The sequence below is a fragment of the Ranitomeya imitator genome, chromosome 5 (genome assembly GCF_032444005.1).
Source record: "Ranitomeya imitator isolate aRanImi1 chromosome 5, aRanImi1.pri, whole genome shotgun sequence".
Lineage (NCBI taxonomy): Eukaryota > Metazoa > Chordata > Amphibia > Anura > Dendrobatidae > Ranitomeya > Ranitomeya imitator.
The window spans coordinates 70719558-70746445 of record NC_091286.1 but is presented as its reverse complement, the minus strand read 5'-3'; the positions used below and the strand labels follow the sequence as shown (position 1 = coordinate 70746445).

General features: G+C 44.4%; 1 protein-coding gene across 3 annotated transcripts; it reads left to right on the top strand.

The window, feature by feature from the left end:
• On the top strand, positions 1-26298 carry BTBD3 (BTB domain containing 3). 3 transcript variants are annotated; one of them, XM_069768785.1, is made up of 5 exons: positions 1-102; positions 22090-22348; positions 22470-22560; positions 23058-23176; positions 25079-26298. In XM_069768785.1, exons 2-5 carry the CDS (start codon positions 22206-22208, stop codon positions 26109-26111), a joined length of 1386 nt encoding a protein of 461 aa, XP_069624886.1. In that variant the 5' UTR covers positions 1-102; positions 22090-22205; the 3' UTR covers positions 26112-26298. The 3 variants fall into 3 exon arrangements, with proteins under 3 accessions (XP_069624886.1, XP_069624887.1, XP_069624885.1); XM_069768786.1 differs by having other exon boundaries at positions 51-418; XM_069768784.1 differs by lacking the exon at positions 1-102 and having other exon boundaries at positions 21695-22348.
• The last annotated feature ends 590 nt before the right edge of the window (positions 26299-26888 follow it).

Sequence of the window (26888 nt, the reverse complement as noted above, 5' to 3'; positions counted from 1 at the left end):
GGGGGCGGGACTTACAGAGGTGACTTGTTTTGCCGGGGTACCGAGTCTCCGTTTCCGGTGCTGAGGAGCTGTTGGTCCCTGAGCGGCGCTGTGCGGGGAGAGGTAAGAGCCAGGGGAGCTATGGCGACACCCGGGACCGGAAGTTCACAACGGAAGGTTTCTTGGGCTGCGGCGTTATTGAGGCCGGATCACTGCGGTCTATGTTTTGCCCAGAGCTGTTATTGAAGGGGAGAAGCGACCACCGGTCTCCATGGTGCTGCCTGCTCATTGCCCTGAGGGTACAGCCTGCAGGGTGTGAAGCAGGGGCTGCTGTCACTTGTAGTTCTACAACCTCCGAGAATGAATTCCTCCTCACTTCATCTGAGCGCTGCTCTGTGGGGTTTTCCTAATGGAGACTGGTGACGTAACCACATGTGAGGTGTGTGTGTGTATATATAAAATTATTCTACTTTTTTTTTAATCCACTGCATAAAAAAACTGCAAGTTAGCTGCAGAAATGCGAGTCCGGTCTCCACCAAACTGTTTGGAAATGCTGCATATTTCATCTGTGCAATGTAAAGGGTTAAGTCAGCAGCTTTTTTTCTTATTGCCTAAGTCTATGTGTATGGCTTTGTTCACACACTGCATTGTTTCCTGTGAAAAAAAAGTTTTACTCTCCCATCAAAGTAACCGGGATTCCTTACGGCTATGTGCACACGTTGCGGATTTCCTGTGGATCCGCAGGGTTTTTTACCGCGCAGAAACGCTGCGGATCTGCAAGTAATTTACAGTACAACGTAAATCAATGAGAAAAAAAAAAAGCTGTTGTAATGGTGCGGAAAAGCTGCGGATTAAAAGAAGGAGCATGTCACTACTTTTTTGTGGATCTGCAGCGTTTTTGTACCTATTCCATTATAGAAATCCGCAGGGGTAAAAAACGTGACAAATCCGCACCTGCGTTTTCTGCCAAGAGATGCAGAATCCACACACAACATTTTACAGGCAATTCTGCAATGTGGGCGCACAGCCTAAGGCAATGTGCCCACGTTGCGGATTAGTCTCAGGAATTTCTGGTGCGGATTCTGCATCTCTTGGCAGAAAATGCAGGTGCGGATTTGTTGCGTTTTTGTACGGATTTGCTGCAGATTTTGTGCGGCTTTCTTGCATTTTTTTTACCCCTCGGATTTCTATAATGGAAGGGTGCAGAAACGCTGCAGATCCCCAAAAAAGTAGTGACATTCGACTTCTTTTAATCCGAAGTGTTTCTGCACATAATTTTTCGCACCATTAGCACAGCATTTTTTTTTTCCTCATTGATTTACATTGTACTGTAAATCACTTGCGGATCTGCAGCGTTTCTGCACGGAAAAAACACTGCGGATCTTCAGGAAATCTACACCGTGTGCACATACCCTTAGTCTCATGCTCCGATCTTCTATTTTCCTTGCAGATTTGCAGCCGGTCAGTTCAGCACTTCTGTAGCAATAAGAAACCCGGAGTTCTGTGACTTTTTTGGCGCCGTGTCACAGCAGTGTTGGGCCTTTATGGCAGGTGCTTGGACAACTTTAACTTGGCGTTATTCTGTGCTTCATCTGTGCGGTCGACGCTCTCGCCTGCCCCACATGCACTGAATCACATTCATTACATTGATTGTGCTCTCAACCATTTGTCGCCAGGATATCTGTGTGTTCTTATGGTGGACTGTTCGTTATTTATTCACTTATGTCACTTAATTTTTTTTTTTTTTTTTTTAGAAATAATACTCCTGGTTTCTTATTGCTGCAAACAAGTTTGTGGAGTGACAAGTTTTGCCCACACGCATATACTGTATATGGATTATCCTTGTCTGTGTGGACTTTGTTTAATATCTGCCTAATGAATATAGTGCTGATCAATTCAGCACACTTACAGCATTTTTCATCCCGTTCTAATGAATGGAGAAAAAAAAGTGCTTTTGGTAGAAAAACAAGATAATCTTGTAGTTATAACTTTTTATTGGCTAACAATAAAATAAATGATGTTACTAGGCAAGCTTTCAAGACTTGTTCGGTCCCCTCCTAGGGCATGGTATATAACACCATTTCTGAAAAATCACAAAATATATGGACAAATTAAAAAAAAAAAAATGATGGAGAAAAAAGAGGCATGGTATACTTTTTTTTTTTTTTATTCTTTCCTTTATTTTTTTTATATTTGTGCTTCTTCAGAAACTTTGTTATACCATGCCTGAAGAAGGGACCTAAGAAGTCTCGAAATCTTGCTTTGTAGCATAATTTATTTTATTTTTGTTTGCCTTTAAAAGATATTATACCTACAAGATTATATCTTGTTTTTTAAGTGCGGTAATATTCTCCGATCTCCTCCTTCCAGGTTCCAGCGTCGCTTCGTTACTCTTCTTCACTCGTGATTTTTCTTAATTGCCGAATTACACTGCACTGTGTGTGAGCTGGAAGTCGCTTTTAGGTTATGTGCACGCGGTGCGGATTTTTCCTCACCGTTTTTGCTAAATCTGCAGGTAAAACGCAATTCGGATTACCTGCGGATTTACCTCAGATTTTCTGTGGTTTTTGTGCGGATTTCTATTCAGGAGCAGGTGTAAACCACTGCGGAATCTGCACAAAGAATTGACATGCTGCGGAAAATACAACACAGCGTTTCCACGTGGTATTTTCCGCATCATGTGCACTGCGGATTTGGTGTTCCATAGGTTTACATGGTACTGTAAACCGCATGGAAAACAGCTGCGAATCCGCAGCCAAATCTGCAACGTGTGCACATAGCCTTACTGTGCAGTCAGACCACAGTATAAATCAGACCACAATGCATGGACTGGCCGACAGCTCTCCTGAGCCCAGTGGGACATCTACATTGAAATATATGATGCGGTCACGCTTGGATCGGGAGACCTGTCCGCCAGTCCATGCATTTCAATTTGATCTCTGTCAGACTTGTATGGCCGTCTAACTGCACCCTTTGGGTATGTGTACACGTTGCAGGTTTAGCTGTGGAATTTTGTGTGCAGATTCTGCATTTCTTGGCAGAAAACGCAGGTCAGAATCTGCGCCTTTTTTGTGCTGTTTTTGTGGATTCTGTGCAGATTTGACATGGTCTTTTTTTTTTTTTTTTTAATAAAAAAAATAAAAGTGGCTTACAAAACACAGGTGCTGCTGCGTGTTTGCTGCTGTGTGTTGTTAAAATTTAGTCGCCCACAAAAAGCATGATTTAACTTCCTTAGGTTTTTGCAGCAAAAACATCATGATGCCTGCTTTTTTTTTTTGCTGCATTTTTGCACTTATTGTTTCTTATGGGTGAAAATACCATGCTAATGCGCAGAAAAAATACTGAAAGAGGTGACATTTTCAAAATTCGCCGCAGTTTTCTAAGGCTACGTTCGTTCACACTTGCGTACCTTTGGTTACGTACCTTTGGCTTTGCTGACGGCTGCGTACTTCCTCCCTGAAGCTCTGCCCACTTCCACACTTCGGTTTAGGTCCGCCTACTTCTGCCTGCGTCCTGCATACCTATCTTTAATATTGGGTACGCAGGACATGCGGATGTATGCGGATACGTAGTTTTGATGCGCCCGCCGACCGCACGGGAACACAACTCTGCACTCCATCTTGACTGAAAAGAAAACAAATGTAGAGATTTTTGCAAATTTAATAAAAAAGAAAAACTGAAATCTTTTGGTCATGAGTATTCAGACCCTTTTCTCAGACACTCATTTAAGTCACATGCTGTCCATTTCCTTGAGATGGTTTTACTCCTTCATTGGAGTCCAGCTGTGTTAAATTAAACTGATTTGGAAAGGCACACACCTGTCTATATAAGACCTCACCGCTCACAGTGCATGTCAGACCAAATGAGAATCATGTGGTCAGAGGAACTGGCCAATGAGCTCAGAGACAGAATTGTGGCAAGGCACAGATCTGGCCAAGGTCACAACAGAATTTCTGCAATACTCAAGGTTCCTAAGAGCACAGTGACCTCCATAAACCTTAAATGGAAGAAGTTTGAGACCAGCGGAAGTCTTCCTAGGCCTGGCCGTCCAGCTAAACTGAGCAATCGTGGATGAAGAGCCTTGGTGAGAGGTAAAGAAGAACCCCAAGATCACTGTGGCTGAGCTCAAGAGATGCAGTAGGGAGATGGGAGAAATTTCCACAAAGTCAACTATCAGTGCAGCCCTCCACAAGTCAGGCATTTGTGGCAGAGTGGCGTGATGGAAGCCTCTCCTCAGTGCAAGACATATGAAAGCCCACAAAGAGTTTGCTAAAAAAAAAACATGAAGGACTCCCAGACTAGGAGAAATAAGATTCTCTGGTCTGATGAGATGAAGATAGAATTATCACCAAAAAGATATAAGCGGTATGTGTGGAGTAAATCAGGCACTGCTCATCACCTGCCCAATACAATCCCAACAGTGAAACATGGTGGCAGCATCATACTATGGGGGGGGGGGGGGGGAGGTTCAGCTGCAGGGACAGGACGTCTGGCCGTCATTGAAGGAAACATGAATGCGGCCAAGTACAGAGATATCCTGGATGAAAACTTCTTCCAGAGTGCTCTGGACCTCAAACTTGGCCGAAGGTTCACCTTCCAACAAGATAATGACCCTAAGCACACAGCTACAATATCAAAGGAGTGGCTTCAGAACAACTCTGCCCATTCTTGACTGGCCCAGCCAGAGTCCTGACCTAGACCCAATTGAGCATCTCTGGAGAGACCTGAAAATGGCTGTCCACCAACGTTCACCTTCCAACCTGACAGAAGTGGAGAGGATCTGCAAGGATGAATGGCAGAGGATGCCCAAATCCAGGTGTGAAAAACTTGTTGCATCATTCCCAAGAAGACTCATGGCCGTACTAGCTCAAAAGGTTCTTCTACTCAATACTGAGCAAAAGGTCTGAATACTTATGACCATGTGATATTTCCTTTTTTCTTTAATAAATTAGCAAAAAATTCTACATTTCTATTTTTTTCAGCCAAGATGGGGTGCAGAGTGTACATTAATGAGAAAAAAAAGAACTTGAACTTTTTTGATTTTGACAACAAAGGGATGGACAACCCCTTTAATGTTCGCCAGTGTGGACATGGTTTGTTCAGATGTTTACGGACAATTTATGAATTGTGACTTTTCTTTTTTTTTTTTTACGTTGCAGTGTTTTTGTTCAAATGTATTGCAGCGTGTTTTTCCCCCCAGTAATTCCCCGAGTAATTTTATATATGCCTGAATTTTATTTATTTATATCCCTGCCTCCTTCCTTAGACAAATGATGCAACTTTTTCTTTAAAAAAGCGGAAAAATGTTAAAACGCCAAAATAACATCATTTTTGTTTATGCACAATATTTATAAACCACATGCGCCTATTTAACTCCTTTTCCCCGAAGGGTGGTTTGCACATTAATGACCGGGCCAATTTTTACAATTCTGACCACTGTCCCTTTATGAGGTAATAACTCTGGAACGCTTCAACAGATCTTGGTGATTCTGAGATTGTTTTCTCGTGACATATTGCACTTCACGTTAGTCGTAAAATTTCTTCGATATACGGTAGCTTGTGTTTATTAATGGGGGAAAAAAAGTTGGCAAAAACTTTGCAATTTTCTTTGAATTTTGATGCCCTTAAAACAGAGAATGTCACACAAAATAGTTAATAAATAACATTTCCCACATGTCTACTTTACATCAACACAATTTTGGAAACAAAGTTTCTTTTGTTAGGAAGCTATAAGGGTTAAAAGTTGACCACCGATTTCTCATTTTTACAACAAAATTTACAAAACCATATTTTGTAGAGACCACCTCACATTTGAGGTCGCTTTGAGGGGTTTATATGGCAGTAAATCCCCAAAAGTTACATAATTCTAAAAACTATATCCCTCAAGCTGAACAAAATCACATTCAAGAAGTTTATTAACCCTTCAGGTGCTTCACAGGAGCAGAAGCAACGTGGAAGGAAAAAAAAATGAACATTTAACTTTTTAGTCACAAAAATGATCTTTTAGCAACAATTTTTTTTTATTCTCACAAGGGTAAAAGGAGAAAATGGGCAGATATAGTTGTGAAATTTCTCCTGAGTACGCCGATACCCCATCTGTGAGGGAAAACCACTGTTTGGGCGCACGGCAGGGCTCTGAAGGGAAGGAGCACCGTTTGATTTTTTTTTTTTTTTTCCAAACCAAAATTGGCTGCAATGTCGCATTTGGGGAGTCCCTGATGTGTCTAAACAGTTGGAACCCCCTCCCCCAAGTGATGTGCACTTTGAACCCCCAAGTTCTTCAAAGAAGTTTATAACGCAGAGCCGTGAAAATAAAAAATCATATTTTTTTCCATACTTATTCCCCAATTTTTTATTTTCCCAAGCGTAACAGGAGAAATTGGACCCCAAAAGTTGTTGTCCAATTTGTCTGGAGTACGCTGATACCCCATATGTTGGGGTAAACCACTGTTTGGGCGCACGGGAGAGTTCGGAGGAGAAGTGACGTTATGGAATGGTCTGCGGGCGTCATGTTCCATTTGCAGAGCCCCTGATGTGCCTAAACAGTAGAAACCCCCAACAAGCGACCCCATTTTGGAAACTAGACCCCCCCCCCTACCCCCCAGGAAGTTATCTAGATATGCCTAAACAGTGGCAATGCCCAACAAATGCCCCCTTTTTTAAACTAATCTACTGTTTTATGTTATGTAAATTTAAGTAAATTAGTATTTTTCAAGATTATTGTACTTGTTTTATTATGTATACCCCTCCTCACATGTAAAGCGCCATGGAATAAATGGCGCTATAATAATAAATAATAATAATAATAATAGTGCATGGAGGTGTGGTACAGTTTGAAGCAATCTTTCATACACAGGCCAGGTTTTTCAGGGCAGGTGTCGCATTGATAAGTGGAGTCCTTGCGTATTCCCCTTTTGTAACATACTCGGCACTTTTTTGCGACTTACCATATATACTCGAGTATAAGCCGAGGCACCTAATTTTGCCACGGAAAACTGGGTAAGCTTATTGACTCGAGTATAAGCCTGGTATGTATTGTCCCCTCATTCTTATCCCGGTATGCGTGGTTCCCCCATCCTGTCCTGCTCTGTGTGGCTCCCCTCGTTGTATGCATGGCTCCCCTGGTTGTATGCATAGCTGGGCTCCCGCGTCCTCCCCCGTCGTATTCAACGTCCTAGCGCCGTCACTGAACGTCGCTGCATCTCCATTGTCCTGGCACGGCAGCTTCTCTCTGTGCTGAGCGGTCACGTGTTACGGCTCATTAAGGTTATGAATATGCGCTTCACGCCTATGGGAGTGGAGTCGCGTGCATATTCATTACTTTAATGAGTGGCACCACCTGACCGCTGAGCACAGAAACAGGAAAGCGCTGCCGGGACGGAGATACAGCGACTGAGGGTGAGTATTGATGCCTTCTGGAAGCCGGCGGCTGCAGCTGTCATTATGCTACAGCTCCCCCTCCGGCTTTCTGGACCATGACTCGTGTATAATCTGAGGGGGGTGTTTTCAGCCTAAAAAATGTGCAGAAAATCTCGACTTATACAAGTGTATATATACCTTTTTTCAAGTTTGAGAGGGAACTATCCCCGGGAAATGCTGACCTGGGGTACGATACGAGTAGCTTCAGTTCCGGAAGTACTGGGGCACGCTCCTTCCTGAGTGCCAAATATCAAGGCGTTAATCACCACTTCCTGGAACTGAAGGTACGATGTATCGGTGTGGCCTGCACATCGTGACAGCAGGAAAGCGTTGAGCATTGCCATCTGTACGATGTGCACCGCCAGCTTTTTGTACCACACATTGGCCTTTCTCAAAGCACCGTACGGCTGGAGGAGTTGATCAGAGAGATCAAAGCCCCCCCCTCCCCCCCCCCCATGTTTTTGTTGTACCCCAGTACACAGGTCGGTTTGCTGACCTGTGCAGAAGTAGCGTTGTTGGGATGGGCGGGACGACCTTTTTTTTATGAATATGGTGATTGTGTTAGTACTTTATTTTCAACTGTGTGTGAGGGGGGATAGTGCTTGGTGTAAACTTATGTCTGAAAAGAAAAAGCTAAAAGAAAAAAGCTCAACCAGGGAGAAAAAAAAGTGAAAAGAAAAGTGTAAAACAGCAGTCACGAGCTCTGAGTGAACTGCATCACTAATCGAAGCTCAGCGGCTGCTGGATTGTACCCATGGGGGTGGTGCAAGGGAGGGTGAGAGAGGAAAAATGGAAAACAGCAAGTACGAGCTGTGAGTGAGCTGTCACCAATCAACACTCGGCGGCTGCTAAATGTGCGCACGGCGGCAGCGCAAAGGGCGGTGGAGGTGATAAAAAGAGGGGCGGAGGGATTGGGGTGGATGAAGAGAGATCGATCAGGGTTCAAAACAGTTGTTGTCTCTCTTCTTTCTTCTCTGTTCTTTGTTCAGCAGGGATCATGGTGTCACAGGATTCTGTGGCACCACAAGGCCCAGCACAGCAGCAGATCATGTAGCGTGACCGCTCTGCAGGAATCGTCAGCTAGTGTGAGGACCTGCAGAGCGGTCACAGACAGGTCAAAGAGTGGTCATACCACTGCTGTGCCGTGTCATTTGTGTGATCGATGATGACATCGAACACACCAATCAGACCTGGTCCTGGTGATGCTGGCGTTGCTAGGCACCGACCTAGGATCGGCTCCGATCCTAGGCAGGGCACAGCGTAGTCACTTAGTGGCTGTGCCCTGCATTTGGCGTGATCGTCGATTGCGCCAATCATTCGTTTTAGGCTATGCCTGGCGTTGCCAGGCACCAGCCTGGGATCGATGCTACTGGAGCACCAATCCTAGGCTGGGACGTCAGTGTTGGCTGAAACACTGAGAAATGCTGAAATTGGCTGTTCAGAATTGAACAGCCAATCAGAGATCGTGGGTGCAGGTAACCCACAGGTAAGGCTGCATTCACACATCAATTTTTGTGCCATCAGTCACAATCCGACGAATTCTGGGAAAAAAGAAACAGATCCGGCAATAGTTGCTTCCGGATATGTTTTATTTCTCATAGACTTGTATTAGCAACGGATGGTCTTACATTTCATTCGTTTTTTCCGGATCTGTCGAAAATTGGCTTTCCGGCGGCCGGAAAAAGAGGACATAATAACGTTCGTGTCCGTCGAAGAAACGGACAGCGACTGATCCGTTGCCGTTCATAATTTGCTAGAATGGAAGCCTATGGTGTTGGATCCGTTAAATGATGGAATCCGACAACAGATTCCGTGTGGTTTTTTTTTTTTTTTTTTTTTTTTTTTTTTAACTGAGCAGGCGCCAATTTTTTTAGGATCCAATTAGCTGGAACTTTCACATCAGTTTTTCACAATCTGCAGTGGATTCGTTTTTTTGAACATTCGACGGATTGTGCCTGGTGGCAAAAACCTGATGTGTGAAAGCAGCCTAAGATGGCGCCGGAATTTTAATGCGATCACCAAGACTTCGGTTGCAGTAAAGAAATGACGTATTATTCCGTCCATGGTCAAACGGGCCCAGGTCACATGAATGGAATATTACATCTGATGTCAGAAAGGGGTTAAAGGATTTTGAAGAATATAGTAGGTTTTGTGTTGTCCTACATCGCCCTAAGCCTATATGGGAATAAAATAAGTATAAAACCAATCTTGCTTTGAGGGTTCTTAGTTGAGGTGGTTAGTGCACTTGGTTATGTTTTCACAAGCAGTGGCCACATTGATTTGTATTCTGTGGGCTAATTGGCATGCAGACCTGGCATCCAGCTGGCTCTGCCTACCTAATACGCCATGCAGTTTACAACACTGAGATCTTCAAGTGTAAATGTGTGACGCCCAGGAGACCGGGATACCCAGCACCGGACCAATGGAGTCTGTCTCTTGAGGGGGATGTCACGGGTGGCTTGACCCGGTGCTGTGGCCTCAGGCAATGCACAGTGTAAGGGGTATCATGAGGGGACAGGCACTTACTTGATCAGCAGCAGGTTCTCCCAGCGGTGACGATCCCGATCCTGGATAGATGGCTATTGTCCAAATGAAAGACTGAGGCACTGAAACGTTTAACCAGTTTACTTTAACATAAAAGGATTTACAACCAGTCCTGTCACCGGAGTCTGTATGGGAACTCTGAGTTACTTTGACCCTGCCGGGGTCTTCGCCTCTTATTGTGCGCAATTTCTGTGTGGCCCTGCTGCTGTATGTGAACTGGCTGCCGGCCCAATCTGTCCCCTCCGGGTCCTGGTTCGACAGGCAACCCGAGTCCTTTTATCGGTTTACCCCCTCTGGGAGTACCGCTGAACTCTGTGTCTGTTGCTGCGTCCGGCCCTAGTGAAGCTGATATCACCTCACGTTTTTCCGGTTGCTGTATTATATATAATGAATACAGCCACGGATCCGGTATCCGTCTTTGCGCCTGTTCTGGGTAGTGATTAATGCTACCCGGTTCTCACAATGTCCTTTTTCTCTATCCCTCTTCTCCTCAGGCCGGTGATTTAGGCCTGGTAACAGTCACAGGGCTGTTAGAGATTCAACTGTATGACCTCTCACTATCAGCTCCTTGGCCCAACTGCCATTTCTTCTCTCAGACCAGAATGGATCAAGGGGAGTCTCTGGAGCTCCCCCTTCTGGCCGGAGGTGGTAGTGCAGTCTTGCTATTTTAGTATTTGTACTTACTGTCAGTAACTATTTTTGTGGCAAATACCCCTAGGGGTGCCACATTCCCCCTTAGTTAAGAACAGTACTCCGGGACTGTGGGATAATAACATTTTGAAATAACAATTAATATGTACAGAGTCTTAAAAATGAAAAGTTACAAAAACCACTCAAGGAAACAAAAATAGAGTTCTGTAACAAAGTCACTTCAAATAGCGTCCATTAATACAGTTCTATCCTTGAAGGTATTAGGAAAGGCACTGTACTTAGTGTCCAGGAATTTAGTTCCATTTTTCCAACGGAGTTATCAATATAAAGTCTAAAGAAAGTTCAAAAAGAGCAAAAAGCAAAGTTCAAAAAGCAGTCTTTCCGGAGCTTTGATTTAGTGCCTCCGGGCTGATAAAAAGTTCAAGAATATGCAATAAGTTCATACAGACAAGTCTCTGTAGGCACTGGGCTTAAGCGTTGCAGACTGATAACAATGACTATACTACATTTTCTGTTTAACTATATACGGCATAACATATATACAATTCACATTATGAGCTTTATAGTTGGTAATCTGCATACCTGGCCGGTAATTGACCCTGGGTACTACGCTGTGATCTACGTAATAGCGGTGTCTCTTCATGTGGTGTACTACTGTCTACTGCGGATGTAGTATCTGCCCGCTCTGCTAAAGATAATTCCACGACTATGGAGTTGGCAAGTCCACCGTGAATGGGATTACTCTGACCAGGAATCTGTTCTTCCTGGCCTGGAACCTCCTGTAGTACGGGGTCAGCCTCTTCCTGTCTTGGGACTTCTGGTATTGGGTTCGGTGTTGGGTAAAAGGCCACCATGGGAACCACTACTGCACCATGGTATGTTAGTAGGGTTTTGGGAAAGTCTCCTATACAGGTGTGATACACTTCCTCTTCTTTTTCCTTTACTGGTTGAACCTGTATGGGTTGAATAACTTCTGGTTCTGGCTGGACAACGTCTGGCTCTTTCAATGCTTCCGGACACAATTTAAGATTGTCTCTTGACACTAGTACAGATGTTAAGCCTCCGTTTTTGCTAATGAGACACATTTTAGGATTATCCACTCTTGTTGGTAAAACTGTGTAGGGTACGGCTTCCCACTGATTGTCCAGTTTATTGGTTCAACGATTTCTCTTGAGCACTTGGTCACCCGGTCTTAATGGGGTCGCTAGAGCATTCTGGTTGAAAGTTCGCTCTTGTCTTTCTCTAGTTTGCTGAAGGCTTCTTTCCACACTCTCTTGCACTTGGCGATACTGCTTTTGCCGTATGATATCCCAATTGGAGTCTTGAACTTCTGCGTCTGGTTTCAGAATTCCCATTTCTAGATCGATTGGTAATTGGCCGGGTCTTGCACGCATAAGGTGAGCTGGGGTGCAGTTGGTGGAGCTCACCGGGACATGATTATACAGATCCACCAAGTCAGGCAATTTCTCTGGCCATTGATTCCTTTCTGTCTCAGGTAAAGTCTTTAGTAGGTCTATTACAATATGGTTCATCTTCTCGCATAAGCCGTTTGTTTGTGGATGATAGGCCGTCGTCCGGATCTTTTTGCAACCATACATATTACAGAATTCTCTGAAGATCTCTGATTCAAAGGCTGTACCTTGGTCGGTGAGAACCTGTTCCGGATATCCATGGGGTCTACAAAAGTACGTTTGGAACGCTTTGGCTGCTGTTTTTGCTGTCAGATCTTTTACGGGTACTACTACCAAGAAACGTGAATAATGGTCCACGATGGTCAAGGCATAGACATAGCCGGACCGGCTTGGTGTCAACTTCACGTGGTCCATGGCTACAAGTTCAAGTGGTTGTTTGGTGATTATGGGCTGCAGTGGTGCTCTTTGGTTCTTTTGATCGTTTCTTCTGAGGTTGCACGGGCCACAATTTCTGCACCACTGTTCGATTGATTTTCTCATCCCGACCCAATAAAATCTTTCTCTTAGAAGTACTTCTAACTTTTTCCAACCGAAGTGACCAGCACCATTATGGTAAGCTTCGAGGACCATCTTCACATCTTGTTTAGGCACAATAATCTGCCAAACCAATTCATGTGTTTTCGGATTGGTGTATCTTCTACAGAGCTTCCCTTGATACAGGAACATTTTGACTCTCTCTTTCCAGAGTTGATGCGTCTCTTGTGGGGCATCCTCATCGGGATATGCACTTTGCTCAGTCAACAGTTCCTTCACCAACTTCACAGCCGGATTGCTGTCTTGGGTGTCAGCCCATCTATGGTGTGCTAACGGATTAAAATTCACCTCTTGTTGTTTCTGATAGGTACTTGACTGATGATGTTTTGCCTTGGGACGATGGAAGGCTGGTAGTTCAATTTCTTCAAGCTCCCCCGTTTCCTCTTCTACATCTCTCAAGTGTGGCATCCGGGATAGGGCATCGGCATTTCCATTCTTGCGACCTGCTCGATACTTGATTATGAAGTTGTAATTAGATAACCGGGCTATCCATCTCTGTTCTAACGCACCTAATTTGGCTGTGTCCAGGTGGGTCAACGGATTGTTGTCAGTATAGACAATAAATTCTGCAGCGGCCAGATAGTGTTTGAAACGCTCCGTCACAGCCCAAACTACTGCCAGTAGTTCCAATTTGAAGGAGCTGTAATTTTCTGAATTTCTTTCAGTAGGCCGGAGCTTTCTACTTGCAAAGGCGATGACTTTCTCCCGACCTTCTTGCTTTTGTGACAGCACCGCTCCTAGTCCCACATTACTGGCATCGGTGTAGAGGATGAAAGGTTGATGGTAATCTGGGTATGCCAGAACCTCTTCTCCAGTTAGTGCCTTCTTTAGTTGTTCAAAGGAGTCTTCCCTTTCGTCGTTCCACTGAAAAGGAGGGTTTCGGTTTGAAGGTTTCTTCGTCTGCCCTACCAAGGTGTCTTGCAAGGGTGCTGCCAACTTGGTAAATCCTTTTATAAATCTGCGATAGTAACCCACCAATCCCAGGAATTGTCTCACTTCTTTTGCGCTGGTAGGTCTTGGCCAATCCCTTATGGCGCTTATTTTCTCGGGATCTGGTGCTACTCCCTCCGAGCTCACGATGTGTCCCAGGTACTGTACCTTTGGCTTGAGAAGGTGACATTTGGATGGCTTGACTTTCATGCCATACCTGGATAAGGCTTCGAACACTTCTGCCAGGTCTATTAAGTGTTGTTCGTAAGTCTTTGAGTAGACGATCACATCATCTAGGTACAGGAGGACGGTCTCGAAGTTCTTGTGTCCGAGGCAGCATTCCATCAGCCGCTGGAAGGTACCAGATGCGTTGCAGAGTCCGAACGGCATGCGATTAAATTCACATAGACCCATTGGTGTGGTGAATGCCGTCTTTTCCTTATCTCTCTCAGCCACAGGGACTTGCCAATACCCGCTTGTTAAGTCTAAGGTGGAAAAATAATTAGCAGATTTCAAAGCAGTTAAGGACTCTTCTATCCTAGGCAAGGGGTAGGCGTCTTTATGGGTGATGTTATTAATCTTCCGGTAGTCTACGCACATTCTCATGGTTCCGTCCTTTTTTTTGACAATCACTAGAGGGGCCGCCCAGGGGCTACAGTTGTCTCTTATTACCCCGGCCTGTTTCATTTCCCTCAGCATATCTTTTGCACATTGATAGTGAGCGGGCGGTATGGGTCTATATCTTTCTTTTATTGGGGGATGGTCACCTGTGGGGATTGTGTGTTCTACCCCTTCTATCCGTCCGAAGTCCAATGGGTGTTTACTGAAGACTTGTTCATATTCCGTCACTAGCCTATACACCCCTTGTTTTTGATGGGTAGGTGTTGAATTTATGCCCACGTGTAGCTGTTGGCACTAATCCTCCATTTCTCCATCTGAGCCATTGCCTTCCACCTGACAGGTTGGTTCTAAGGGCTCAATGGTTGTGATGGCATTGTTGTCAACAGTATATAGCTTTGCCATTGTAGCATACCTTGGCAAAGTGACCTCTTCCTCTCCACAGTTCAAAAGTCGTACCGGCACTCGTCCCCGGTGTACCTCGACTATCCCTCGTGCTGTGAGTATAGTGGGCCTGCTGTCGGTGTACACTGGTTCTATTAAGGCTTGATAATCTCGTCCCTTAGTACCAATGGCTGCTCTACACCATACCAGCATTTCTGTTTTTGGTGGGATTACAATAGACGTTGGATCACTTACCCTCACACTGCCGATTTCTCCACCTGCAACTTCTACCTGTTGCCTTAACATCAATACTTTTATTTCCCTCCGGAGAACTCTCTGCTGGCAGGATTGGGCAGTTTCAGCAATTTGCTGTAAGACAGAAATGACTTCGGAAAAGCAGTTCTCTAACACATTCATTCCTATCAATACAGTTGGTTCACAGTTCCGCCGGTCAACATCAACAACAATTATACCCTGTTTCTTCAGTTCTACTTTACCAATCTTTATGGTCATCTCCCTGAATCCTAGTTTCGGTACCAACTTACCATTACTGGCCCATATATCTAGTTCAACATCAGAGGGCCCTTTATCAATATCTGCATCAGCCCAGTACCTCTTATAAAGGATATACGGTATAGATGAAATCTGGGAACCTGTGTCCAGCAAAGCGTTGAGGGGAATTCCGTCCAGCACGATAGGGATAATGGGTCGTCCTCCGATGTACCTGTCGTGCCAGGGTGTTGGGCCTTGAAAGTTCATTCCTGCGAAGCGGCCCGCATTCCCAGGGGATTCCCGTTTAAATCACAATCTCGTGCAAAGTGGCCCGGCTGCTGGCAACGGCGGCAAATGGGCTGTCCATCCGGTTGGTAGCGGTCGCGGGGTCGTCCTCTCCATGTCGGGTATCTCCGGGGTCTCATCCATGGAACATCCTCTCTACAGTTTGCCAACTCCATCTTGTGTCCTCTCATCTCCTGCATGGTTTTAGCCATTGAAGCAACAACATCAGCTAAAGAGTCAAGCTTTTGTTGAAGAGCCTCATTAGTACTGGGCCCCAGGGGCTTAGCAATGGTCCCAGACATAGCTGATGTCACTGGCACTCCCTGTTGTTGAGGTGCCTCTGCCATGGGTTGCGCAGGATCCTGATCCCGAGGTGCCTCTGCCAGCTGGAGACGTATAGCGCTCTCCTTTAATTGGGCAAATGTCAATTCAGGGTTCTTAAAAACAAGCATGCTCACATGCCCCCGGTAAGAAGGGGTGTAGAGTCCCTCAATAAATTGATCTCTTAGCAGTTTATCCGCTCCGGTGTTAAAAATGGGTTCAGCCAGTGTAAGTGATTTAACGGCTTCCTGCAGGTTTAAGGCAAAGTCTCTCACGCCCTCATTAGCTTTTTGTTTGCAATTAAAGAATCGTATTTTAGCTTTGCTGCTGGCCGTGGTTTCAAATGTAGCTTTTAATCCAGCAAATATGCGTTCAACAGTGCCTTTTAGATCAGCTGCCCAAGCTGTGACTTCTCGCTTAGCATGGCCACTTAACTGCATCATCAGGAGACTAACACGCTGAACTTCACCCACAGGGAACATGTCAAAATGGGCCAGCATCTTTTCTCTGAAATCGTCAAGGGTATTAGGCTCACCTTCATACATTGGAAGCCATGGGCCACCCGGGGTATATGGCATCAGCACCGGCATGATGGGCGCCACTCCTTGCACCGCTGCGCTGCTGGACTCTCTATTGACACTCTGTCTTTTAGCTGCATTAGCGTTGCCGGGTGCTGCGGCGTCTCCGTGCTGCGACATACTGTGCCCCCTTAGTTAATCCGGACCCTTCCGGTCCTCCGCTTCCGTCGGGATAGTGTAGATTCATTCCGCTGTGCAGCAGGATCGATTTTCCCCTTGCTCTGATGTCAGAGCGCTCAGCTTGGTGCCGCCCACAATGACACGCCCCCTGCTGCTCCCACCCACCGCGCTCTGTAATGGCGGATTCTGAAGTTTTTCAGTTAGACTGGGGCTCAGGTGATGGCGTAGCTCAATTAACAGTCTCGTGCCTAACAGTTATGAAGTGATTACCTCAGGGGATGGCGGCCATCTTTACTCCATTATAACCAATGGGGAAAAGTCACTTTCAATAGTTTTCAATGGGGAATGGATTTTTCTTTAATAAAGTCAATTTTCAAGATTTTTCATCCCAGTTTTCACAGTTTTGGGCTCCAATCACGGCACACAATACCCGGTATACGGGCTGGCTAGATCCTGTTCGTGACGCCAATTGTGACGCCCAGGAGACCGGGATACCCAGCACCGGACCAATGGAGTCTGTCTCTTGAGGGGGATGTCACGGGTGGCTTGACCCGGTGCTGTGGCCTCAGGCAATGCACAGTGTAAGGGGTATCATGAGGGGACAGGCACTTACTTGATCAGCAGCAGGTTCTCCCAGCGGTGACGATCCCGATCCTGGATAGATGGCTATTGTCCAAATGAAAGACTGAGGCACTGAAACGTTTAACCAGTTTACTTTAACATAAAAGGATTTACAACCAGTCCTGTCACCGGAGTCTGTATGGGAACTCTGAGTTACTTTGACCCTGCCGGGGTCTTCGCCTCTTATTGTGCGCAATTTCTGTGTGACCCTGCTGCTGTATGTGAACTGGCTGCCGGCCCAATCTGTCCCCTCCGGGTCCTGGTTCGACAGGCAACCCGAGTCCTTTTATCGGTTTACCCCCTCTGGGAGTACCGCTGAACTCTGTGTCTGTTGCTGCGTCCGGCCCTAGTGAAGCTGATATCACCTCACGTTTTTCCGGTTGCTGTATTATATATAATGAATACAGCCACGGATCCGGTATCCGTCTTTGCGCCTGTTCTGGGTAGTGATTAATGCTACCCGGTTCTCACAATGTCCTTTTTCTCTATCCCTCTTCTCCTCAGGCCGGTGATTTTGGCCTGGTAACAGTCACAGGGCTGTTAGAGATTCAACTGTATGACCTCTCACTTTCAGCTCCTTGGCCCAACTGCCATTTCTTCTCTCAGACCAGAATGGATCAAGGGGAGTCTCTGGAGCTCCCCCTTCTGGCCGGAGGTGGTAGTGCAGTCTTGCTATTTTAGTATTTGTACTTACTGTCAGTAACTATTTTTGTGGCAAATACCCCTAGGGGTGCCACATTTGCAATCTATTTATATTCGTGTAGTATATCTATTGCCACAGATATACAATTAAAGGGAATCTGTCAGCAGGTGATTATGTAATTTGAGAGGAGCGTGATGCAGGAGTAGAGCTCCCAATTTCAGTGACATGTCACTTACTGGGCAACTTGGTGCAGTTTTGATAGGATCCCTGTTCTCTGCTGTAGATGTAGCAGTGCTCAAATGCTGAGCCCTGTATAACCCCGCCCACGCCAGTGATTAGTAGCTTCCTGTGTACGCTGTGCATTGTCTGCAAGCTGCCAATCAGTGGTGGGTGTGGGGTTACACAGATTAGGTCTCACCTGCAAGCAAGTCCAAAAAGCTAGACAGTGATAATCTCCTGCTGATAAAATACTGATTTGTATTGACACTACAATACATAGCCTAGTAAATGACACATCCTTGGAATCGTGCTCTATGTCCCTTTATTATGCTTCTCTCATATTAAATAGAAAAAACCAGCTGACCGATTCCTTTCAGTGTCCCAGTACATGATGGCAGTGCTGAGTGCCCAGAGGTAACGGCAGCTAGGTACCATCTACAAATACACGCATGGCAGTGTTTGTAGTTGTGGTCCAAATGCATCTTCCGCAGGTATTATCTTCCGCTGTGATGCACACAGTGGTATTACAACACTTATATGGATGGGTGATTTTATACAGAGCCACAAAGGTTTATTGCCTGTAATAAATGTGATAAATCATGGCCCATTTTCTGTCATGTGCTGTATTATAGGGCTTTTGCAGGGCATGTGATTCCCCCTGGAAGGCGCCATGCTGTGGCACTGTGGGTGCCTCCGGGCCCAGGGCTACATGTTTGTTCCATTTGTTAGAATTATGACAACACCGAAAAGCTCCAACATTTTCCCCCTTTATCCTTCTGGGCCGACCTTGATCTTGTGATATTTCAGATTTTATGAGCACCTTGCACATGGCACTGACCTTATGATCGGGCACTTTTAAATAGTCCATTAAATCCTTTCAGTCTAGTTTTAGAAGATTCTTATCAATACTAAATTATCCGACCTTCAGCTTAATATTAACACTTCTATAAGTAAAGAGCCTTCGAGAGAGGAAATAAAAACAAAAAAAAAAACGTTTTTGAGGGTTATCTAGAGCTTCAGGCCCATATTACAGCTTTGTTTTTCTAGGGCGCCGTGCCAAGGCTGCAGTAGAAATAGTCGTGTCATTGTTCCATTGGAGATGTATGTACAAAGGTATTATTCCTCTGAAACATTCGGGGCACAGCATGCCTGTGTAATGGTTCACAAAGGTTATTGTTTTTAGGGTTTGAAGGTAAACTTAAGCACAACTTGCAGCCTAAAGGTACCTTCACACATAACGATTTCGTTAACTATATTGTTGCAACATCACGCTTTTTGTGACGTAGCAACGATCCTGCTAACGATCTCGTTATGTGTGACAGCGACCAACGATCAGGCCCCTGCTGGGAGATCGTTGGTCGCTGGGGAATGATCAGGACCTTTTTTTGGTCGCTGATCACCCGCTGTCATCGTTGGATCGGTGTGTGTGACGCCGATCCTGCGATGTGTTCACTGGTAACCAGGGTAAATATCGGGTTACTAAGCGCAGGGCCGCACTTAGTAACCTGATATTTACCCTGGTTACCATTGTAAGGCTGTGTTCACACGTTGCGGTTTTTCCCGATAAAAACGCTATAAAACCGCAAAAAAAACGCATACAATAAGCATCCCATCATTTAGAATGAATTCCGGATGTTTTGTGCACATGATGCATTTTTTTCCGCAAATAAAACACATACCGGTATGCACAAAATCCGGACATGCTCTATCTTTTTGCGTTTTTTTTGCGGATTTCCCACTCCAAAATGCATTGGGAAGTGTCCGGAAAAAAACGCGTCAAAACAGCGGCAAAACCGCGGCAAAAACCATGCGGTTTTCTTGCGGATTTCATGCAGAAAATGTCCGGAATTCTCAGGAATTTTCTGCATGAATTCCTGAACGTGTGCACATAGCCTAAAAGTAAAAAAAAAACAAAAACCAGTACATACTCACATTCCAATGTCTGTTACGTCCACCGGCGTCAGCTTCCCTGCACTGACTGTCAGCGCCGGCCGTAAAGCAGAGCACAGTGGTGACATCACTGACCTAAGGATGCCATCAAAACATAAAAAGAAGCGTTGTATACAGTGCATGTATTCTATTAATATGTACTTTATAAAGTAACATCTGGAAACAGCATTTTTAAATTTTTTAACACCAAAATTTAAGGCCATGTGCACACACTGCGGATTCCATTGCGGAATTTTCCGCAGCGGATTTGATTAAATCCGCAGTGCAAAAAGTTCTGCGGATTTATCACGTTTTTTTGTGCGGTTTCCACTGCGGTTTTAGACACATGCGGATTTTTAATATGGAGCAGGTGCCAAACCGCTGCGGATTCCGCACAAAGAATTGACATGCTGCGGAAAATAAACCACAGCGTTTCCGCGCGGGTTTTTCCGCAGCATGTGCACAGCGGTTTTTGTTTTCCATAGGTAAACATTTTACTGTACACCACATGGAAAACTGCTGTGGATCCGCAGCGGATCTGCAGCAAAAACCGCAACGTGTGCACATACCCTTAAACTCCTTGGTGAGTGAGTACTTTCCTGTACTTAGACGGGCTCCAGGGGTTAACGAGCACAGATGATGCCTTTCTGCCACAAGCAATAGAGCAGGGAACTCCCTGGATAGAGATCAGTCATTGTGCTGCTGTAAGAAGAGCTTTCCTCTCTATAAGTAGCGGTATATATGGATTACTTGATGTGGTGTATACAGTAAGGTGAGCCTAATACGCAGCAAGACTGAAAACCCCAACACTTCAGGGTTCTGCATCCCGGCCGCATTCATGAAATATGGGAATTAGTTTGTAATACATGAAGAAAAGCGCTCATATGACGGGACATGATTCATTTAGAGTGCCGGTTTCCCGCTGAGGCTGACGTTCGAGGATGATGTCGCATCAGCTTTTAAAAATCAATTCGACCCTGATCCGTGAAATAAGGTTTGTGGTGGCAATTTGACAGCGCGCCCCTGTATTCCCTAAAATCCCTTAGAAGCTGAATCCGCAGCAAGGAGGGGAAGCAGCAGTGACACCTGCTATTATTTCTGTGCATCTTGTTTGCAGAAATTCACCCCCCCTTGTATGTCTGCCATAGCCATTGGCCTAATTAGCACAGCTTAGTAATTTGGAACTGTCAGGGCCCATTATTTTAGTTTGGGTGGGGGCGGGCGGATTAAATAACATACAGTGACCTAATCCTTTTTCTTCCAAAGCGAGTGTCTCTAGTAAACATGAAGGCATGTGTTACTGCATACCTTCCATATGTTTGTATGTGCACTATATATTTATGGAATGTACGCAGTTACACGTGGGTGATATACATAGATTTGTATTTATAGGCATATATGCATAGATTCACTTATTATATACATACCGTGTGTGTGTATATCTACTAGATAATTGTTTAAGGGTCACTTCCGTCTGTCTTTCTGTCGGCAGCGAAACGGCCACCATCTAGTGTGTGTGTATGTATGTGTGTGTATAATATATATATATATATATATATATATATATATATATACATACATACATACATACATACATACATACATACATACATACATACATACATACATACATCGGTATATTTATTTAGTGTGTATGTACTTCCATATTTTTGTATGTGTGCACATGTATATAATATGGGAGTATGTGATGTTTGGATTGTATTATATAATATTTCTTTCTCTATCTTGCCTGTTACCTTTTCCCTCTGCCCTGTGGTTGAGCACAGAGGCTTTCCTCTGCCATTTAGCGGTGTTTTCCACACTGCCTATATAGGTATACCACCACGTCCCCCTTATCCGAGAGCCTTGCTGCGATGCTTGCTCCAATCATGGTCTGTGGCTTCAGCGATTGGCTCAGCGCTATTGACTGACACCATCTGCAAAGCTGCAATCTGGGCTCTCGTCAGATCCATTCAGCACACGGCTCCCGTCAGCGAGCGCACTATCTCTGCTTAAAGCACAATCCAATCTTGTTAACCTAATTTGCTAAAAGAAATGCAGACAGCTCTACTCGCCCTCTGTTCTGCCGCCGCACAATAGGTGGCCCAGCTGTGCTGTGTCTGAGGGGAGTAACGTAGGAGACATGTTCGGAATAGATTTGTCACATCAAGTGCTGGATCAAACTTGAAGTTATTTTTGCAAATAGAGCAATTGTCTCTACTTTAACCCCTTTTTTTATGTAATATTCCTTTGCATTTCCTGGACTTTAGAGCTGCATGAACTAAGATACTGATGGTAGATGCCAAAGGAAAGAACATGAAATGTCTCACTTTTTTCTTGATGCTTCCAGAAACAGTCAAGAATCGTTCCAAAAAAGGTCCCAAAAAGGCAAGTTCCAGCAGTGGCAGCAAGTTGCCTCCAGTTTGCTATGAAATAATTACATTAAAAAACAGAAAGAAGAAGAAGATGGCTGCTGAGATCTTTCCGAGCAAGAAGCCAGCTAACAGCAACTCCAACTCCGTGCAGCAATATCACCAGCAAAATCTGAATAACAATAACACCATCCCGTCCCCGAACTGGCAGGGGCTGCACGGCACCATCCGAGAAAGGTCAGACCGCGCTCGGGGCGTTAATATTAATATATGGGAAATGGAATTGTTGTACCTGTAAAGTGGGGTTAAGGCTGTTTTCTCTCCAACACGTTAATTTAAGCCCATTTTAACTCTTTAGGAATTCTGTGATGTTCAATAATGAATTGATGGCAGATGTGCATTTTGTGGTGGGACCCCCAAGTGGGACTCAATGCCTGCCGGGGCATAAGGTAAGCAGTGCTGCTAGACAGTTTAACTAGCACACATAATAACCTACCATTATTTGTATATGTAGCAGAGCAGAGTTTGTCACTGTTTCTATGCAGAGGCCTGACTTACCGTAGTTCTGCAGTCTTATGGTAAAGTGGATTAATGCATAAATTAGTGTCTGTGTGACGTAGGTATAAGGAGAGGGGAAGAGACAAAGAGGGGTAAAGATACATGCAATGATTTAAAAAAAAAATATATATAAAAAAAAAAAAATATATATATATATATATATATATATATATATTTTTTTTTTTTTTTTTTAATTGTATACATCTTTACCTCTTTCTGTCTCTATTTTTGTCTCTATCTCTTTCCTCCTCTCTTGTCTCTGCCGGTCATTGCTATCTCTTTATTTACTGTCTCTGATACATATGTTTTTCTATTGTTTTTGTTACATACTGTTGATCCTGTGTACTTTTATTAATATTCACCGCCTTTCGTGGTCTCCCATCCCCAGTATGTTCTGGCTGTCGGGAGCTCCGTTTTTCATGCAATGTTTTATGGAGAGCTCGCAGAGGACAAAGATGAAATTCGCATCCCAGATGTTGAACCCGCTGCTTTCCTTGCCATGCTGAAGTAAGCTTTATCCCTACATTACAATAATTTGTCTGTCGATGTCAATACTATCTGGGTCTCCAATTAGCAGGATGTAGCCGGCATCCTTCCATAGCCGCGATGCTGCTTTTAACAAATGACCAGATGTCCTAAAACTGTAGACTCCGAGCTTGTTTTAACTTTGCAGGGAGCAGGTGTAATGTTTATTAGGATTTTTCTCCCTTTGAACATGTACAGCACGAGGCGAATAATAGAATCACGATGCTTTGGAGTGGGAGCGCTCCACATCTGCGCCAACACCGGAGTAATCTGAACGCATTTGTTGTCAATGCAGATTTAGAATGTAAAAAATAATTGGAAAAACATGTGGTGTGGGCAGTATGCATAAGTGTTGGGTTATAAAGCAGTAGATTTTTTTGTTTTTCTTTTATTTCTGTCCCTAGCTCTGTTATATATTGATGCAGAGGGCAGCTTTATACTTGCAAGCACAGGGAAATGGTGCATGAAACTAGATCCAAGACCAGCCAGCATGCAAAAAAAAACTGGGATGAGTTCAAAGTGTGAGACTTCTGCAATACAAATCAGTTCTCACCTCAAGTGTGAAAGTAGCTGAGAAACAGGGCAGCTGGAAATGCTCCTTCTGTTTTCCTTAGGGATGGAGTCTGCACTAAATGTAGCCTATGCGGTGCATATGTAGGTATGACATTGACCTCTCTAGGGTATGGCGCACCCCGGCTTGCTCATCTATTACTATAATACACAAAATGGCACTGTACTAATTGGGAGGCAGTGTTTGTCGAAGTAAAGAATCCAGCACCAACATGTTCTGTAGGGAGGTACAGGGATTCTCATAAATCTCTGCCACAATCTTGTTTCCCTATTTTGGACACCTTTAAAAAAAAAACAAAAAAACAAAACAAACAAACGTAGTCTGTTTTAGGAGTGTGAGAGGAAAGTGAAAAACCTTGTGGAATCTCGCACATCTGGGGCGCAGCGTACAACATCCATATAGATCTTAACTTTGGTGAGATTCGAACCTAAGAGCTACTGGCCATCATTGCAAGCTTGTTGGCCACCTTATTGTTAAGGGTACGAGACTGTGAAAACATGAAAAGTTGCCAATCCTTAAAGTTTATTTTGATTAGTTATAAAGCGCCAACATATTTCACAGCACATTAGACATTGTCATCACATCTTCACTATGTGTTTTGAATTGTGGGAGGAACCTGGAGGAAACCCACACAAATACAGGGAGTACATACAAACTCCTTGCAGATGTTGTCATTGGTTGAAGTTTGTGTATACCGTATTGTTCGGAAAATGAGGGTGCATCATAGTCTGAATGTAGCTTACTTGGGGTAGGGGGAGGCGGCTGTAGAGGAGTGCGGAGTCCCAGTGGGCAGCAGCAGAATGAATGGGGTGATCGATTGGCTTTCAGAAAATGTTGGCGCAGTCCCTGCATTTCTATCGTTCTTAGTGCGGTGGACTTCGGAAAAATGGCCGCCTCCGGTGGTGCATGCACAGATTGAGATCTTGGGAGATGAGAACTCAATCTGCGCCATGAGTCATGATTATTCAAGCTCTGTTGAGGAAATCAAAATGGGCATCCAGTGGTTAATTGGAAAAGTCCGATCTGAAACTTGTCATCTTTATAAATAGTATACTCTAGAAGTTCATCAGGCATGAGCCCACCTCGAGTGTACATGTCCTTTGTCTGTGATGGGTCCTCTTGATGTGTTCATGGTTTTCTCTTAATAAGCTGCACTGTGTATGATAGGCTAGGATAGGGGGTACATGGGGGAATAGTCTCACTGCTCTAATTGTTTTGTGATATTAAGGTTCTTTTCTGAGGTTTTGTCCAGCCTCAGATCTGCTGAGCAGAATCTACCTCTTGGATGATAAATGTTGTTTTCTTTCATGCAGGTATCTGTATTGTGATGAAATTGACTTGGCTGCTGATACCGTTCTGGCAACTCTGTATGCTGCTAAGAAATATATTGTCCCCCATTTGGCCAGAGCTTGTGTCAACTTCCTAGAGACGAGCCTAAGTGCGAAGAATGCCTGTGTTCTCCTCTCTCAGAGCTGCCTCTTTGAGGAACCTGATCTGACCCAGAGGTGCTGGGAAGTGATTGATGCACAAGCCGAACTTGCTTTGAAAAGCGAAGGTTTTTGCGACATTGACTTTCAAACACTTGAAAGTATCCTTAGAAGAGAGACTCTAAACGCCAAAGAAATCGTTGTCTTTGAGGCAGCTCTCTGTTGGGCCGAAGTCGAATGTCAACGGCAAGAGTTAACTCCGACCATAGAGAACAAGAGGAAAGTTTTGGGCAAAGCTCTTTACTTAATTCGCATCCCAACTATGGCCCTTGACGACTTTGCTAACGGCGCAGCACAGTCCGGAGTGTTGACTCTTAATGAAACCAATGACATATTTCTTTGGTATACAGCTGCTAAGAAGCCAGATTTAGAATTTGTCAGCAAACCCAGGAAGGGTCTAGTCCCTCAGAGATGCCACCGCTTTCAGTCCTGTGCCTACCGTAGCAACCAGTGGCGTTACAGAGGCCGTTGTGACAGCATTCAGTTCTCTGTGGATAAAAGGGTCTTCATTGCAGGTTTCGGCCTCTATGGCTCCAGCTGTGGGTCAGCTGAATATAGCGCAAAAATTGAACTGAAGCGCCAAGGAGTGACGTTGGGACAGAATCTAAGTAAATATTTTTCAGATGGATCCAGCAACACGTTTCCTGTCTGGTTTGAGTACCCCGTGCAAATCGAACCAGATACCTTTTACACGGCCAGCGTGGTCCTGGATGGCAATGAGTTGAGCTACTTTGGACAGGAGGGAATGACGGAGGTGCAGTGCGGGAAAGTAACTGTGCAGTTTCAGTGCTCCTCGGACAGCACTAATGGCACTGGGGTGCAAGGAGGACAGATACCCGAACTTATTTTTTATGCCTAGTAAGAATATATCGTAGAGTCTAACGGATCCTTTGTGCAATGCCGAGTATGAGACTAGACCGAATGTGATGTATCTATATTTCATTTTCTGGTGAGAATGCCACCTATATATAGAGTTTACTTTTAACTGTTTGGTAATAGATTTACTTGTATAGAAATGTTGTAAATTAAAGACACTTTTTAAAATAGTTTCTAAACGTTCATTAGCCTGAAGCTTGTAGAAGAGAAGGTATTTTGCTAAATGCAAACATATCTTTACTTACTAAATTTCTTTCTAAAGTAACCAAAAAAACTGAAATTATAGAATATATAAAAATGACTTTACTAAACTGATAGTGGAAAATTACTGTAACTCATCCTTATTACTGACTCTACTTTTCCATCATATTTGTTCCTCTTCCCTCCCCCCCACACACACACACACACACACACACACACACACACACACACACACACACACACACACACACACACACTGTTTTAATTAAAGGGGTTTTCCAAGACTTTGATATTGATAACCTATCGTAAGGATAGGCTATGTGCCCACATTCCGGATTTGTAGCATTTTTTTAGCGGCGGTTTTCCGCTGCGGAAACGCTAAAATAAAACCGCTTACATTAAGCATCCCATTATTTTAATGCATTCCGCAATTTGTTCCCATGCTGCGTTTTTTTTTTAATGCAGCGGGAAAAAAACGCAGGCTGTTCATTAATTAAAATCCACGGTTTTCCCGCAAGAGAATTGTATTTAGACAATTGTGGTGTTAAAAAAAAAAAAA